We start from the raw sequence: 18,825 nt of genomic DNA on the forward strand, positions 1-18,825 counted from the left end.
TGAGTTAATCAAATTGTAATGTCATGGGAAAGGAGGAGGCCTTGCTAATTTTGTGGGGGGTTTCAGAGGCGAGGCAACATCTGTTTCACTGCATGATAATCTGCACAGATTAACTGAATTTTACACAAAATAAGGATTCATGGGGTTGGGGATGGACTAAAGGTTAAAAGTTTGTAAACAGTAAATTGGAATAAATGGGTAGTTTTCAGATTGGTTGGATATTACTAGTGAGGAGTCACAAAGCTCAATGTTGGAGGCTACTTGCAATTTATATTAATGACTAAAAACAATATCTAATGTATCCAAGTTTATTGAAGATGCAAAGTGAGATGGAAAAGTAAGCTGTGGGAAGTGACAGTCAGGCTAAGTGAATGGGCAAGTTGGCAGATAGAATAGGATCATCGTAAACGGTTCTATGGGCCTTTGAGACTGTACCTAGAAAACTCTGCAGGTTTGCTTTCTGTACCCAGGGAAGGGTACATTTAGAGGTGTGGCAACATAAATTCATAGGAATGAGTGCCTGAAGAGAGTGAGTCAGTCTGTTACTGGAGATTAGATGAATGGGAGATGATGATATCATTGGAATTTATAAGACTCTGAGATGACTTACAGAATAGACGCAGCATTTTATTCTTTTGGCTGAAAAAGTTTAAAACTGAGACATGCTCAGGATGTGGGTCAGCTGAGGACTGAAATTCAGTACTTCAGTACACATGATCATCACGCAAAAACAACTGCAGATGTTGGAAATCAAAAAAAAAATGCTTGAAATACTCAGGTCAGGAGCATCTGTGGGAAGAGAAATCATTTGGTGTTTCGGGTCAAAGACCCTTCGTCAGAACAGAATATGATACGGGGAAATGTGAGATTATTCATTTTGATTTTAAAAAAAAGCTATTATTCAAAATGTTGAACTAATAAATATTGGTGTTGAGAGTGACCTGGGTATCCTTGTATTGAAATGTGGGATGTAGACACAGCAAACAATCAGGAAGGCAAATATGATTTTCCATGTTGTAGGGAAATGGGAGTTGAGTTGGAAGTTTGGCAGTTCTACAGGCCTTTGAGGCTATACCTAGAAAACTCCTCAGTTTTGCTTTCTGCCTTGGAGGTGTGGCAGAAAAAATTCATGGGTATGAGTGGCTGCTCTTCAAAGTGAGAATGAGTTGGCCAGTGCTTACTGGAGATTGGACAAATGGGAGATGGTATCATTGGAATTTGTAAGACTCTGAAGTGGCTGACAGAATAGATACGGCCCTTTAAACTTGTTCAGCCAAAAGAATAAAACTATGAGACGTGCTCAGGATGTGGGTCAGCTGAGGGCTGAAGTTCAGTACTTCATTTGGAAGAGGGATGGGTTGCACCTTAACCAGAGTGGGACTGACATGTTCACTGGGATGTTTGCCAGTGCTGATAGGGAAGGTTTAAACTGAATTGTAAGGAAGAGGAGGCTCAGAGTAGTTCAGATGGAGAGGTACAAGCACTTCTCGGAGAATGTCTGTAAGTCCAGTAAGTGAGTAAATTGACTTCAAGGGAATTCAAAGCTAAATTGCATCTGTTTTCATGCGAGAAGTATAACTGGTAAAGTAGATGTACTCAAAGCTTTAATTAATGCAGTCTATGATATTGTTGTCATCACTGAGACATGGTTGAAGAACAGGCAGGCCTGGCAACTCGATATCCCAGCATACAGAATATTCTGGTGAGCCAGAGAACGGAGTAAAAGGGGAGAAGGTATTGCACTGTTAGTCAAATATTGCATTACCTCACGACTGAGGGAGGATATCCTAGAAGGCTCCTTAAATGAGATGCAATAAAAATAGGGTTATTACATTGGGGGATTTCAATTTCCCAGATATTAACTGGGATTGCCTTGATGTTAAAGGCTACAGGAGAACTTTTTGACACTGTGAATAGACCAATGAGGGAAGGAGCACTACTGGACTTTATCTTGGGGAATGTAGCCAGTCACGTGGAGGGAGTATTGGTGGGGAGTCATTTTGGAGATGGTGACCATAACTTTGTATATTTTTAAAGTGGTAATGGAAAAGGATGGGGATGAACGAGTGCACAGAATATAGAACATTACAACACAGTATAGGCCCTTTGGCCCACAATGTTGTGCCAACATTTTATCCTTCTCTAAGATCTATCTAACCCTTCCCTCCCACATAGCCCCCCCCCCCCCATTTTCTCTATCATTCTATCTAAGAATCTCTTAAATGTCCCTAATGTATCTGCCCCCACAACCTCTGCTGGCAGTGTGTTCCACGCACCCACCACTCTCTGTGGGTTTTAAAAAAAAAATTACCCTTGACATCCCCTTGTATCTTCCTCTAATCACCTTTTAAACTTATGCCCCCGTGTGTTAGCCATTGTCAGCCTGGGGGAAAAAGTCTCTGACTGTACACTCGATCTATGCCTCTTACCATCTTGTACACCTCTATCAAGTCACCTCTCATCCTTCTCTGCAAAGAGAAAAACCCTAGCTCACTCAACCTATCCTCATAAGACATGCTCTCCAATCCAGGCAGCAACCTGGTAAATCTCCTCTGCATCCTCTCTAAAGCATCCACATCCTTCCTATAATGAGGTGACCAGAACTGAACACAATACTCCAAGTGTGGTCTGACCAGAGTTCTATAGAGCTGCAACATTACCTTGCAGCTCTTGAACTCAATACCCCAACTAATGAAGGCCAACACACCATACGCCTTCTTAACAATCCCATCAACATGCGCAGCAACCTTGAGGGATCAACTCAAGATCCCTCTGTTTCTCCATACTGCTCAGTGTCCTGCCATTAACCTTGTATTCTGCCTTCAAATTTGATCTCCCAAAGTGTATCACTTCACACTTATCTGGATTGAACTTCATCTGCCACTTCTCAGCCCAGGTCTGCATTCTATCAATATGCTGTTGTAATCTACAGCAACCAGCAATGTTGTGAAGTCCTACATTGCTAGCAGGATTGTACATGTATTTCCCAAATGCTTGTGCTTGTTCTGATGTCCTGCCTGGATGATACTTAGCATGACAGAAGTGAAGTCTTGGTTAGTTTCTCTCCATTGATGTTGTATATGGAAGTTTATCTCATCAGAAGTTCACTTGAAGTTTGGAGATGCTAATACATGTGAGATGGAAATCAGATGTAATCTGTGCAAACAATCAGAATTCATTATTTACTCATGTTAAAAGCTGGAAGAACTGGAGATGGTTATACTTTTAACTGTTTCACTTTCTGATTAAGCATATTTTTGGTGTCTCAAAAAACTAAAAGTAATTTTTTCCTTATTTTTCTGTTTAAACAAAGGCTGCAATGAAACTTGAGTCATCATCAGTGTTGTATTTTTCCCATGTACATTGAGAGCAGGAGTTTTTTTAATGTAGTACAATACAACTTTAACCCATGTTATTAGCTACCCACCTTATTAAATGAAACTAATTTACCTAATTTTAGAACCCCTTTAAATGTATGTACACGGATGGTTTGAACAGATTTTCTCAACCTTTACCCCATTCTCTCCACTCAATCTCCATTGCTGTATCCCACAGCTACAATTTGTTGAATAGATTCTCAGTGCTGATCCTCTTCCAGAATCTATTGCTCCCTTCTCAATACTGCTGCTGTCAGAGGGAATTTCACAAACAAAGGTCTGTTACATTCTCGTATGCTTCAGTGAAGAAGTTGACGATAACTTGGAGCTCGGCCAAGTACAAGCTATCATCGACTCATTCACTAATGCGTATGCAGGCAACCCTTGCATTTTCATATAACAGCTCAATTACAGAGGTTCATGTGACCTGTAGTACAGTCATCACAAGTTGAAGTGTTTCCAATTGGTTCGGAAGATTTGCTGCATTCCCTTGGCGGTTTATTGGAAGTGAGGTGCAGCACTGCAGCAAGAAAGATTGTAAAGAGTGACAGGATCAGCAGCTCTGGAAAGTGTTTGGCCTGGGCTGCAAATGTGGGCCAGGGGTGCAGCCAGAGCCATTATATGAAGTTCAGGACCTTCGTGGACGATCCCAACATACCACTCTGCTATCATAGCTTGGGCTTTCAGATGCATTGAATTTGACATTGACGTCACCACACTGAGTGAGATGACCCAGTCTGAAAAAAAGTGTGTACGTCACTTGCTAATGGAGTGGCAAGCCAGAGGTGGAACACCTCCTCATGGGATGAGATTCACTATCAGTATTCTTGGATTGGAAGCTCCACCTTTTCCTCAAGGGGAAAGAAATAGCTCTGCAGGCACCTGGGACCTGAAGAACTTAATCTAACAGTACAGTTGTAAGAATGGCCAGGAAAGTGTGGTAGGCACGTAATGTGTTTTCCAATAACACTATCCCATTCATAACAAAGGGGTATAAATTTTGAATTCTAAGGCTTCAGAATCTGTTGATTGAAAACCAACAGGAACACGAGTTCACTGTTTGGAAAGAGTCTGAATTTTAATACCCTGTTTCTCTTAGTAAATGGCCAAAGAAAATATTGGCTCAGATCTCGTAATAGGCAGCTGCTTGGCCTCTTGGCAGTACAATAGAGTCCAGGAAGATCTGAGATTAAAACTTGCTTTTAAAAGGTTGCTCTCCTTTTAGAAAGCCTGCTTTTAATGTTTAGGTTTCCAAATGGAAAACAGTAAAAGTACTTACTTACAAAATATTTCAGTTATTATCAAAATTAATTACTACAAAAAATCTAGATGTGTTACATCTGGGAAATCTGGTTACAGTTGAAATGCTATCTGTAAAGAAAGAGTAGGAGTAATATCAGTCACTGAAAACTGCTGTGCTACAGTATACACATAGCTTCTCCAGGGCAAAGTGCACACAGAGGGTATGGTGTCATGCTTTTTCCTATGACATGGAGGCCATATGACCCATTAGGCCTATGCTGACTCTCAGACCATTCCCATTTTATTTCTGTGTAACCTGTTCTCTTTCACCTCCCTCAAAGTGGGCAAAAAAAACCTGCATTATACAGCACCTTTCACAAAGCACTTTACAGGCTTAGTGAGAAATGTATTGGAATTTTAAGACCGTTTAAACCAGATTTCAATTTCCTTTTAATAAGGATCTTGTCTCCAGCTCATCACCCACACACTAAACACGTTATACAACATCTTCCCATCTGGTTCCCCCTATCAGCCCCTATCCCACCCCTCCCTTGGGCTGTTGTATGTTGGCAAACTTTCCTGTTCCCTGTCTTGATGCAAGGTCTCTACTTGAAACATTGATGTACATTTTCTGCCTTCACAGATGCTGCTTGACTCAGAGTTCTTCCAACATTCTGGTTGTTGATGCATGACATAGTATTAGGAGTTTGGGCTGTGGTATGAGCTTTTGGATCCACATTGGAACCGAAATTAATGTCCCTCTTTCTTGTATGTGTGGACTCAAAGATCTGAAGGTAGATTGGTGATAGGGTCCCTGTGCTGATATTTGCATTGTTCCCAATATTCATCTTGGTGGCATAAAATGGCTACAAGACTAATCCACACACCCAGTCTCATTATAGGATTTTGTTGTTACCATTCCCATTGGAAGAAGAGTTCTCTCATCCTAATCAATCTGTCCCTCAACCACCATCACAAAAATTTAATAGAATGTCTGGTAATTCATCCAATTAGTTTCTGCTTTGCTGACAAGTCCTTTGATCCTAACATTTTGGGGACAATCATTTGTACTCAATTACATTTAACTCCTTTTATTAGTTACTACTGCTAGGGATCCTCTTACACCTTTTATAATTTACTATACTTGTCTATGGTACAGCTGTAATGTAACTTGCAATTGTGCTGTGGACAGAATTTTATTGGGGTTCCATGATATCAGAAACCCATTATTGACTCTTTAATTATATGCCAATTTATGAAAAATTTTCAATACCATTTGGAAAAATCAGTACCAACTAGGACTTGCTCAAAATCAGTGGTATTTGAGTCCTAAATTGCATCATAAATCCCTCATTTAAATGTTTATCATTAAGATCATTGAAATAATTTTGAAGTCTACTTCAAAATCACATTGGGCAGTTTGGTAGAAACTTGACACTTTTTGGAAATTTTCACTGTTACCAATCTCACTTCAAAATGCAGGCTGGTGGATAGATTTAAAAACTGAATGTGTTAAACCTGCACTTGTCACTAGCTTGGATTCTCATCTTTTCCCTAGAATTTAAAATCTTCCTCATGGATGTTGATCTGAATCTCTTCCTTCTGATAACACTATCTAAACCAGTCAGTCTCGTGCACCTCTCAACCTTCTTGCTCCAAGGAGAACAACCTCCATTTCTCCCTTTTAACTTGGAGATGAAATTTACATCTTAAGTGTTCAAATGAAACATCACTAGGAGTCTGAGAGTATAAGTAAAACTCATGATTTTTATTTAAGAATGTGCTTAGGTTCAGATCCATCAATAGAAACAGAACATTAGTTCTTGTACAATGAACCTAAACAACGTAAAGGATGTTGCGGAAGCAAAGGTGCCATCTTGGGGGTGAAGGGTTACATCCAAACACTGCATTAAAAACATTTTGCTCACAGTGCATGTAGTATTGACTTGTTCGGCAATTTACTCCCCTTTGGGGTCTTAAGGAAATCAATAACCACATCAAGAACAACATCTGGAGGGAAATGTTGAGGTTGAACACAGCCTACTCTTTATTCGTGTGTACTTTCACATGCTGAGCAGCTCTTCAGTCATCTTGCTTTGTAGTGGCAACAGATTGGAACAGTTTGTGAAAGGCATCCAACGGGTAGTAGACTGAACACACATTTAGCTCTCTGCATGTCCTGTCTGTTCAGACACATGGGAAATCTTCAATCATGGAACACCCTGATGCAGCTGTGGTCACAAAAAGATTGGATTAACAAAAGTATTGTTTATTATTAAGTTATGAAATATGTAAAAAAAAAATTAGAACACCTCAAATTGAGGATATCCAAGTTTTAAAAATGGGCTTCAACGTTTTCAGAATAAATCAAAATGTAATAGTGTACAAATTAGTATGAAAGATGCTATTTGAACTCTTCTAACATTGACTTATTTAGATTAACTTGTATAACTATGAATCCAGGTTCCTAATTGATTTCTAATTGGCCCTGCAGCAAGCAACCAGACTGCAAATCCAAAATGTGTAAGTGTCATAATAGGAACTGCACTGTCACTGTCTCTAAAATATGGAGCCTCCAGATACTTATTATGACACAGCAAGAGGCCATTTGGCTCATTGGGTTCATGCTGGCTCCCAACACAGTAATCTCATCAATTCTATGCCTCGCCCTTAATTTCCTGTGGTCCCACAACTTATTCTCTTGCATATCCCTTGTCCTCCCCCTGCACACTTTTGATTATTTTACCATTTGTACTAAAAGTTAATTAACAGTACCCAATGAACCAACCAGCACACACTTAGGATATGTGGAGGGAACTGGAGCACACAGTGGGAACCCCTGCAGTCACTGGGTCTAATATGGCATGGAAATAGGCACTTCAGCCCAACTTGTGCAAGCTCCACTTAGACAGCATCCAAAGTCAGGAAATGACACCTAATTGCCAATGAGGCAGTAGCAATAACTGCTCTGCCACCTTGCTGCCTACAGATAAATGTGCAAGCCTCAACTGTAAAGGAATATTTTGGCCAGACAGACTGCACTTAATTTTAAATGATCAGGAATGCATTTTTTGTCATGTTGCCTGGAATTGTCTTCAGAGGGGAAAAAAAACTGTATTTGAATCTTGCTAATGCATTAATTTAATTGTGTTTTTTTTTTAAAAACATAAGAAATAGAAGTAGGTCATCTGGCCCATCGAGCCTGCTCCACCATTCAATGAGATCATGGGTGATCTGGCCGGGGACTCTCATCCACCTACCTGCCTTTTCCCCATAACCCCTAATTCCCCTACTATGCAAAAATCTATTTAACTGTGTCTTAAATATATGTAATAAGGTATCTTCTACTGCTTCCCTGGGCAGTGAATTCCACAGATTCACTACTCTGGGGGGCAAAAGCAGTTTCTCTTCATCTCCATCCTAAATCTATTCCCCCGAGTCTTGAGGCCAAGTCCCCTAGTTCTAGTCTCGCCTACCAGTGGAAACAACCTTCCTACCTCTATCTTATCTATCCCTTTTCATAATTTTGTGTTTCCTTAAGATCCCCACTCATTCTTCTGAATTCCAGTGAGTAGTCCCAGGCAACTCAATCTCTCCTCGTAGGCTAACCCCCCTCATCTCCAGAATCAACCTGGTGAACCTCCTCTGCACAGCTTCCAAAGCCAGTATATCTTTCCTCAAGTAAAGAGACCAGAACTGCAAACAATACTCCAGGTGCAGCTTCACCAGTACCCTGTACAGTTGCAGCATAAACTCTCTGCTCTTAAATTCAATCCCTCTAGCAATGAAGGCCAACATTCCATTTACCACCTTGATAACCTGCAAACCAACCTTTTGAGATTCGTGCACAAGCACTCCCTAGTCCCTCTGCACAACAGCATGCTGCAATCTTTCACCATTTAAATAATAATCTGATCTTCTATTTTTCCTTCCAAAGTGGATGACCTCATATTTACCAACATTGTACTCCACTTGCCAGACCCTTGCCCATTCACTTAACCTATCTGTATCTCTCTGCATCCTCTGCACAATTTGCTTTTCCACTCAATTTAGAGTCATCAGTAAACTTAGATATGCTCAGTCCTCTCTTCCAAATCATTAATGTATATTGTGAACAGTTGTGGGCCCAGCACCGACCCCTGCAGCACACCACAGATTGCCAACCAGAGAAACACCCATTTAACCAACTCTGCCTTCTATTGGTTAACCTATCCTCCTTTCACGCTAAAACATTACCCCCAACTCCATGCATCCTTATCTCATGGATAAGTCTTTTATGCAGCACCTTATCGAATGCCTTCTGGAAATCCAAGTATACCACATCCACCTGTTTCCCTCTATCCACTGCACCTATTATATCCTCAAAGAGCTCCAGTAAGTTTGACAAACAGGACCTGCCCTGCCTGAATCCGTGCTGGGTCTGTCTGATGGAACCACTTCTGTCCAGATGTCTCACTATTTCTTCCTTAATGATAGCTTCAAGCATTTTCCCCGATTTTTTTTTTTAAAGACGTTAAGCTAACTGGCCTATAGTTACCTTCCTTTTGCCTACATCCTTTGTTTTCCAAACAATGATGTGACATTCACTGTCTTCCAATCCGCTGGGACCTGCCCAGAGAATTTTGGTAAATTATCACAAACACCTCTACTATAACTTCTGCTATTTCTTGCAATACCCTGGGATGCATCCCATCACTACCTCTCTCATAACAGCAATTGTAGCGAGGTCTTCACCTCCCATCACATCCATAACATCTCTTTGGCATGTTAGACATGTCCTCTACCATGAAGACAGACACAAGTCATTCAAGGCCTCTGCCATCTCCATGTATTAATTCCCTGTTCTCATCTTCCAAGGGACCTACGTTCTCTTTAGCCACCCTTTTCTGCTTAGAACAAACTTTTTTACTATCTGTTTTTATATCTTGTGCTAGTTTACTTTCAAATTTGTCTTCCCTTTCCTGTTTTGGTTGCTTTTTGTTACTGCTTAAAATTTTCCCAATCTTCCCGTTTCCTACTACTATTGGCAACTTTTAGCTTGATGCCTTCTTTTATTTCCTTAGTTATCCAAGGCTGGCTCTCCCCACCCTGACAGTCCTTGCTTTTAACTGGAATATACTTTTTAACACCATAAAAAAAATCTCCTTAAGTCTTCCACTGTTCCTCAACTGTCCCACCATATAGTCTGCATTTCCAGTCTATACTAGCCAACTCCTCCCTCATCCCGTTGTAGTCTCCCTTGTTTAGGCATAATACACTGGTTTTAGATCGAACTATTGCACCCTCCATTTGTATGAGAAATTCAATCATACTGTGATCACTCTTTCCAAGAGGATCCCTAACTATAAAATTGTTAATTTTACTTGTCTCATTGCACAGGACCAGATCCAAGATAGAAATTCCCCTTGTAGGTTCACTAACATGCTGTTCAGGAAAGCTATCATAGACACATTCTATGAAGTCCTCCAAGACTGCCTTGACCAACTTGATTCACCCAGTCTATGTTAAAGTCCCTCATGACAACTGCCACTCCATTCTTACATGCATCAAATATTTCTTGGTTTATTGCCTGTGCTACTGTAATTATTCAGTGGCCTATACCCAACTCCCACCATTGATCCTTTTTCCCCCCCCTCCCCTTTACTATTCCTAATCTCTACCCAGATGGACTCAACATTCTGCTCCCTAGATCTTGTATAGTCTCTCACTATCGCCCCGGTCTCATTCCTAATTAAGAGCGCCACCCCACTTCCCTGCTTATCCTTCCATATTACCTGATACCCTTGGATATTTAATTACCACTCATCTCCACTCTGCAACCACATTTCTTTAATGGCCACTAACTCATACCCCTTCGTACTGATGTGCCACAAGTTCACTGACCTTGTTTTAAATACTACAGGCATTCAGATAAAGTGCCCTTACAAGCATTGTCCTTTTTAGAATCTGGTAACCTTTGTGTCCTTCGCATTTGACTTTTCTGTACTCCACTCTTGCTTTTCTCTCTCCTAACTTTTGCTCTGGTCTCTGCTTTGCTTCCCTCTGTCTTTCTGCATGGATTCCCATCCCCCTACCTTATTAGTTAAACCCTCCCCAACAGCACTAGCAAACAATCCCACTGGGACACTGATCCCAGTCCTGCCCGGGTGTAGACCCTCTGGTTTGTACTGGTTCCAATGCCCCAGGAATCTGAAACCCTCCCTCCTGCACCACTGCTCAAGCCACATATTCATCCTAACTATGCTGCTATTCCTACTGACTAGCACATGGCACAGGTAGTAATCCTGAGATTATTAACTCTTGAGGTCCTACTTTTTAATCTACCTCCTACTTCCCCAAATTTGGCTTCTCTGACCTCATCCCACTTTTTTCCTATATCATTGGTAACTACATGCACCACACCAACTGGCTGTTCACCCTGACCCTTGCACCTGGGAGGTAACTCGCCAACCAGGAGTCCCATTTGTGTCCACAGAAGCTCCTGGCTATTCCCCTGACCATGGAAGCCCCTACCACTAAAGCTCTGGCACTCTTTTTCCTACCCTCCTGTACAGCAGAGCCACTCATGGTGCCACGATCCTGGCTACTGCTGCCTTCCCCTGATGAGCCATCTCCCTCAACAGTATCCAAAGCAGTATATCAATTTTGGAGGAAGATGACCGCAGGAGACTCCTGCACTACCTTCCTGCTACTGCTCTGCCTGTCTTTCCCTGGACCTTTAAACTGCAGTGTGACCAATTCACCAAACATAATATCCACAACATTTTCAGCATCACAGATGCTCCAAAGTGAATCCATGCACTCTGTCAGGAGCTGCAGCTAGACACGTTTCCTGCACACGTCGTCATCCCCCTGCCTTATTAGTTTAAACCCTCCCCAACAGCAACCTCAGTATAAGTGACAATAATAAACCAATACCAATCAGGGAAACTGACAGCCTCCCTGAGGTCCCACGTTGTGCAGGAGGAGCATGACATAGGTCTGAGCTCATCTGCCATGACTAATAAGCTTTGAGGGAAAATAAAGAGACAGGAAAAAAGGAATAAGAACCTACCCTCACTTTGCCTTTGTGTTGCTTGCGCTCCTCACTGAAGCCTGCTATTCACCAAAGCCCACACCAACAGCACTTTGACTAGACAGCAGGCCCTCTCAAAATGGCTGCTCCATTTGACCCTTACTACTTTTTATCAGCTGCTGTTAACTAGCCAATGGCCCAATCAAGTAAATTAATAACCTGCAAATGTGCCTCTTTTAGACTCCTGCAAGGTGAAACTCCAAAGCACAAGCACAGAGAATCTCCTCTTTTCAAATCTCCCGCTCCAAAATCTCTAAATTAAACCCACAATAAGCTTAAAACAAATGCACAATCAAGCCTTATCAAAAAAAATCTGATTAATGTAATCGGGTAACATTCCAATTCAGTAGACAAAATGTTAGGAGGTCTAGTGTGCATTGGAAGGATGCTGCAAAAATACAACCAAAGCCTTGTTCCTACATAATTCCTGTGTGCTAATATACCTTAGTAGCAATTACTGGTTTTGGAACACCCATCAGGTCACAAAGATGATTCCGTTGAGCTCGTACAGTGGGAAGGTCAGCATCCCTGCAGCCAAAGAATATTTTGAGCAAGTTAACCAATTATAACAGCTTTACAATAGATCACATTCAGTGAGCATGAACTACACTTCTGTTAAGTAGAGCAACATTTAAAAAGAGCTGAAACAATCAACAATAACACATTTATAATGTACATAATTCAGTTACTGAACCTTCTTAACCTCGGATGACGTTCAGGCACGCTCCCTGTTAAGTGGCGTATGCTCAAAATTAATTCCCTATTGTTAACAAAGAAATGTAATTCTTTACATTTAACTTCAAGGCCGAGAAATTGCAACAGTAGGTTTCAGTCAGTCTATCTTTGAGAGTTTTCTTTCTTTCCTGTAATAGATGTTGCAAATCATTAATGCCAACAATACCACATTAACAGATCAGTTATTATAAAACACTAGAATAATGGAGATATTATTTAGTACTCAAAGAGCCTTGAATTTTGGAACTTGCTTCCACAGCCTCAACTGCAAAAAGAAACGTGAAGCAGTCATATTATCACTATTTTCTTTTAGTATATTTAATTATTTTTACTACAAATAGAAATGAAAAGTAGTAATAAGAATGCATAGTTTTCAAAATTGCACCACTATTCAACCTATTTCCAAAACTTTATCCTACAAATGTTGAGATATTTGATATGCAACTTGTTAATGTAAACAAGCTAAGTCTTTGACTGAAATGTTAACTCCATTTCGCATTCCAGCATTTTCTGTGTTGCATTCCATGGGTTGATTGGTTTAAATTTACACTGCAGCATTTCACTTTGACTGCATGTTGCAGACATGATCATAACGCCAAACAATCAACATTTATTGTTTTTATACGGACAGTGACAGTAATTTTGGGATTTTCACATGTGTAGTAACTCAGCAGCACTCAATGGGCTGCACAGTTATACAGTCCATCACTTCAATTGAAGTAAATCACATACTCCTGAACTGGTTTTATTGTAAGATATTTTGAAAATGTTGTAAGGTGAAACTTTAATGGTGGACAAAATCATGAAATGACCATAAAATACTAGAGTAGAATTAGGCCATTCAACCACCGAGTCTGCTCCAACCATTCAATCATGGCTAATTTTCTTCCCCCACCCAATTGCCTGGAAATCTCATTCCTTAAAAAAACCTAACATTTACAGATGTAATTTCCTTTCAAATACTTTAAAATGTAATGAAATTTAAAATGTTTCTATTTAACTAAGTTAAATATTTTTGCTTCTACTTTAATCCTGTGAGTATGCAACAGTTCATGTTGTATATCTTATAACATTGTGAGCTAAAATTTGTACTCTTCCAAGTTCACTGAGTGAAAATTCTTAATACGATTGTTTAGTTTAAGAACTCATGAATACCAAGAATCCCTCTGAAGTAACACCTGACAGAAATCAAAAGGATATGGCCATGTCAGAGAGATCACTAAATTTTTGTGGCTACTTTTCCATAATGTGAGCAAGACGTGTGCCATTTCACCAGTAACTGCAAATACCAGGAAAATATAAAATAATATGTACAGTTCATGGTGGTGAACTTTATAGCAAATGCCCAACTAATTTAGGACATTCCTTAATGGTTATTAATTAGAACAAGCAAATAAATGAGAAACCGACTGAAGAAAGCAGGATAAGGTCAACCAAAGCAAGTCTCTATTCTGGCCAAAGCATTCCAATGATTCAAATACATGTATTGGTTCTGTTTCCTGCAGTCTTTCTACCATTATATGCTGATTGGTCCATGTAACATTCAGTATTTAATTCGGTGCAGAAGTGGATGCTACAGTCACTCTAACCCTTTCCACATGAAGCCATATTAAGTGGAAATAAAAATCCCCTTCAAGATAAAATGCACTGTCACCTGGAACGGCACTACTACTTTTGTATCCAAAGCCACTTCAGCAGTGCAGTATACTAAAAATAGAGAAACAGATACTGTTCATTTTACAACCATCTCATCAATAACACCTGAAAAATAATTGTGTATTAGTACATAATATTTTGTTCCTTTATACCCATTTCTCCTCTGTCCATTCACAGATTCCACACCAGGATTACTCCTGAAGCCACCTTGAGGAAGCACAATTGTTTGGAGAGTGGGAAAGCAATGTTTTGAAAAACATTAGAGAAAAAATTTAAGTATCTGTTTTTCTATGATTTAAGCAAATGTTATTTAACCTGTTAATATAGTATTAAGTGATACTGATTAGTTGTAGAAGAATGGAGGTGTCTCACATCCCATACATAGAACACAATTAAGGATTCTTGAGTTGGACTCCTAAACCAAGGACCCAAAAATGAACACTGAACATTGCTGAAAATGTTCAGTTGTTATTTAAAGTTAATTGCTAAAAATCTTGTCAGCCTAGCTGCTTGATTACAAAGAATAATACATGAACTATAATTTACTTTGATACATTGCATGGTTTCAAAAGACTTGAAGGTCTACTTTCTGAGTAAGGAAGGGAAAACAAAGTACAGACAAATCTTACCCTTAAAGGATTAATAGTTACCTGGCAATTTTACAGTCCAAACTATTTTTTTTGGGTTGAAGGTGGTGGAAATATCACAAAGGCTGCCTCCTCAACAATTATTTAAAATTAGCAGCTTGGATCACGAAGGGCTGATCAGTGGCCACACCTGTCTTTTTAAATAAGTAGAGCTTCAGGAGGCCCACTCATGGCTGGGGAAAAACTGAGGTCAGTGTATCCAGGTACCTGAGCTCCATGTGATCAGGAACTGCTCCTGGACTTGATGGTGAATCTACGGGCAGGGAGTGGGTGGGGAGATGTGCTCACCACATCTGCACTGTATTATGCAGGCAAGGAAGGCTGGAACACACTGACACGTACACTACAGTTGGCCAGCAATTCTTTCCATGAATGGATGCTTAAAAGTTGCTCATTGTTTTATGGATTTTTTAATACCAGTACTCAATAATTAAAGCAGATATAATCCATAAACCAATGAAATGCACTTGCAATCCTCTGTAAATCCTCCATTTTATTCTAAATTAAAATCCATGTGGCTTTATCTGTTTGGGTCCCATAATTTGAAGGATGCCAAAAGATGTATGATTATCTTCACACCAATTCAAACACTGAAGTGGTTTTAAGACCACAGCTCTGGGTAATTTAGCTTTAGTAATTCCTCAGTCACTGAAGCTGCTGCACAAATGTAAATTACAATTTCTACAAAATTGATCATTTGTAGAATAGGGCATCATCCAACACATCCTTTGCTCACAATATCAATCTTCATATCTGTGCTATAGATTTTCTCTAATCTATGCAAAAAAGAGGGCTGGAATGCCTTTTAGCTAGTCTTCAACTTTAATAATACCCACCCCTACCCAAAGGGGATATCCATTACTAGGGTCAATTGAGAGTCATAGATTCATACAAGCACAAAAACAATTCCTTTGGTCCACCCTGCCCATGTCAACCATCAAGTACCAATTTTGTACTAATCCCATTTACCAGACCTTGGTCTGTATTCTACGACGCCTCAGTGACTCCAATGCTTATCCAGACATTTCAAATGTTGTGAGTGAACCTGCTCCTACCATCTTGCAGATTACAACTACCCTCTGGGTGAAAAATTCTTTCTCAGATCTCTTCTAAAACCCTTTCTCCTCACCTTAAACCTTTGGCCTATGGGGAAAAGTTTCTTACCATCTATGCATCATAATGTTGTATATCTTTGTTCCAAGGAAAACAAATCCAGTCTTTCCTCATAAATGAAACATTCAATCCTAGGCAACACCCTGATGAATCTCCATTGCATCCTCTCCAGTGTATCAGGCAACTGGAGCTGCACATGATACTCCAGCAGTGGGCTAAGCAATGTTTTATAAAGTTGTACCAAGATGTCCTTGCTCTTGTATTCTATATGAAGGCAAGATCAGAGAGGATTGCCCACCAACATATCCATGCTATCCCCGATCAATTCCCATCTTTCCATGTATAGATTAATCACTCTTCCATTGACATTAGATTAACTGGTCAATAATTTTCTACTTAATCCTTCTTCACCCCACCCTTGCTGCCACCTTCAGGGATCTTTACACCAAGATCACCTTGTATGTATATCCTGCCCTTACTCAACAACTCCACCCTTACAAAAATGCATCATCTTACACTTATCAAGATTAAATTCCATCTCCCTTTGCTCTGCTCAATTTACAAGGTGATCAATATAATTTTGTAGCCTAACATCAATAACATCACTGCTTTGTCACCTGCAAGCTTGCTAAATATGCCTCCCACATTAATGTATACAACAAACAGCAAAGGCCCTAGCACTGATCCATGTGGTACACCATTAGTTACAGGCATCCAACTACAAAAGTAACTCTCCACCATCACCTTCTGTCTCCTATTACCAAGTAAATTTTGGATCCAATTTGTCAACTTGCCTTGGATCCATTGGGCTCTAACCTTTGGACCAAACCTCCATGCAGGACCTTGTCAAAGGCCTACTGAAGCCCATGTAAATCACATTAACAATACTGCCCTCATCAATCTACTTAATTACCTCTTCAAAGTGCTCAGTCTGAGAGGATCATCTACCAACGTATTCATGCTGACTATCCCAGATCAATTCCTGCCTTTCTGCATGTAGATTAATCCCCCTACTATTGACATTAGACTAACTCAAAATAATTTTCTACCTTATTCCTGCTGCCACCTTAAATAAAGATACTACATTTGCTCTCTTCCAGTCACCTGGCACCTTATCTGTGGCAAGTGATTTAAATGTCTCCGCCAGAGTTCTAGCAGTCTCCTGCCTCCCTAGCAACATGGGATTCATCTCGTCAGGCGCAGGGAATTTATCCACCTTTATACCCACTAAGATATCTAATGTATTCTAGAATTTCACCATCCCAATTAAAATCTTCAACAACAATGTCTTTCTCAGTGAATACAGGCAAAAAGTATTCATTTAAGACCTTACGCATGTTGCCCCTTTGGTCCCTAGTGGGCACACATCTTTCCCTAGGTACCCTCATGTTCTTAATGTACATAAAATGCTTTGCAATTTTCCTTAATCTTATCTGTCAGTGATATTTCATGGTCACTCATTTCTTTTTTTTAAGCACCACACCTACACTCCTCAATACTCCTGAAGGGTCTCCCTCAATTTTGTGCTGACTAACTGACATTGAGCACAATGCAAGGCCTAATTCCACAACTATTGCTACATACCAGTTGTTGTCACTGAGACTTGCCATCACTTCGTCCAATACCTCTGCATCAATGACATCATCATATGTTAAAAGCATTTCATACATCTGGCTGGCAGTTGTCTTTCTTATCTGTTCAAAACATGAATTATGAAACAATTGTTATTAATCAAAACCACCAATGACAAAATCTATACCTCTCGATCTTTGAAATGTGAAATAATCAGACATAGGTTATCCCTCTACTACATTACTCAATGTCGTATTTGTATAAATTACCAATGCTAGATTTACTTTGGAACCAGTGAAATAAACATATTTGCATAAATTACTATTATCCATTGTCAGATACAATAAAAATACTTAAAATAGTGTTACATGTTTTAGTCATTATTTTAATATTTCAGAGAACTAAGCACTGGTCCAATCAGAGGTCAACGAATTTCTACTTCATACTGAATTATATTACACACACAGCAAAGAAAAATGTCATTCAGTGAAATTGGTCTATGCTGTTGTTTATACTCATCAATTCTTCTCCCAATTTATTGACCTAAACTTAATTTTTCAGCACATAATTGTTTCTTCTTCTTTCATGTATTTCCCTAGATTACTATTCAAAGGGACTAAGCTGTTTAATTCAACAACTTCCTGTTGGAGCAAATTCCATATTTTAAATATCTTCTGAGTAAAGAAATTTCTTCTTCTTTCCCTATTGTATTTATTCATAACTATCTTTTATTTATGATCCCTAATTTCTGATTGTTCCACAAATGGAAATATTTACATCATAATCTTTGTCATGTACCTTTCATGTGATGCCGTATCAAAAGATATTTTTTGAAAATCAAAGCATATGACAATTAACTGATGCTGTTGTGATTAGTGTATATCAAAACTGTTTACTGATTTGTGCTTCTCATTTCAGCCCATTCTAAATATCAACAGGATGAGGTCAGGGTTAAAGGGGGAAGACCACACTTAGCCCTAATCAGAAAGTTTGTAGAGCAATTTGCAAGGGGATCTGCTTGATTTTTGCATCATTCTAATAAACCTATTTCTCAGAATTAGCTAATGCAGAAAGCTTTATAATTAGTTGTTTCAATAACCAATTTGAAAGAAATTATTTTTTAGTTGCTTACACATGGATAAATACTTCCAACTTTTAGATATTTCTTAATCACTTCCCCTTTAAATACAACTCTAATTGTCTTTGAAGTCAAACCATTTATGCAATCTAAAGACCTTCATTTCCTCAAATCATGTATTGAGTTTAGCATATGTGCTGTTTAACTTTTTTTTCTAAAACATTAGAATTCATGCAATTTTATCTGATCCAGGGACCACCAAGGTTTTATAATTTAAGTCCTTATCATTTTACAGTTTAAGCTTACGAAACAGACATTCAGAAGATGACA

General features: G+C 39.4%; 1 protein-coding gene across 2 annotated transcripts in view; it reads right to left on the minus strand.

Annotated features, from left to right (window-relative positions):
- Positions 1 to 6,367: 6,367 nt before the first annotated feature.
- tbcd (tubulin folding cofactor D) overlaps positions 6,368 to 18,825 on the minus strand; it is a 202,840-nt gene continuing 190,382 nt past the window's right edge. The window contains exons 37-39 of one of the 2 annotated variants that reach the window (XM_052033297.1): positions 17,430 to 17,539; positions 12,138 to 12,222; positions 6,368 to 6,850 (exon numbers count right to left, since the gene is read on the minus strand). In XM_052033297.1, coding sequence (XP_051889257.1) covers positions 6,830 to 6,850; positions 12,138 to 12,222; positions 17,430 to 17,539 — 216 coding nt within the window. In that variant the 3' untranslated portion in view covers positions 6,368 to 6,829. The remainder of the gene's footprint in view (positions 6,851 to 12,137; positions 12,223 to 17,429; positions 17,540 to 18,825) is intronic. The other variant, XM_052033298.1, reaches the window with a different exon arrangement.

Source organism: Pristis pectinata, chromosome 18 (genome assembly GCF_009764475.1).
Source record: "Pristis pectinata isolate sPriPec2 chromosome 18, sPriPec2.1.pri, whole genome shotgun sequence".
NCBI classification, from domain to species: Eukaryota; Metazoa; Chordata; class Chondrichthyes; order Rhinopristiformes; family Pristidae; genus Pristis; species Pristis pectinata.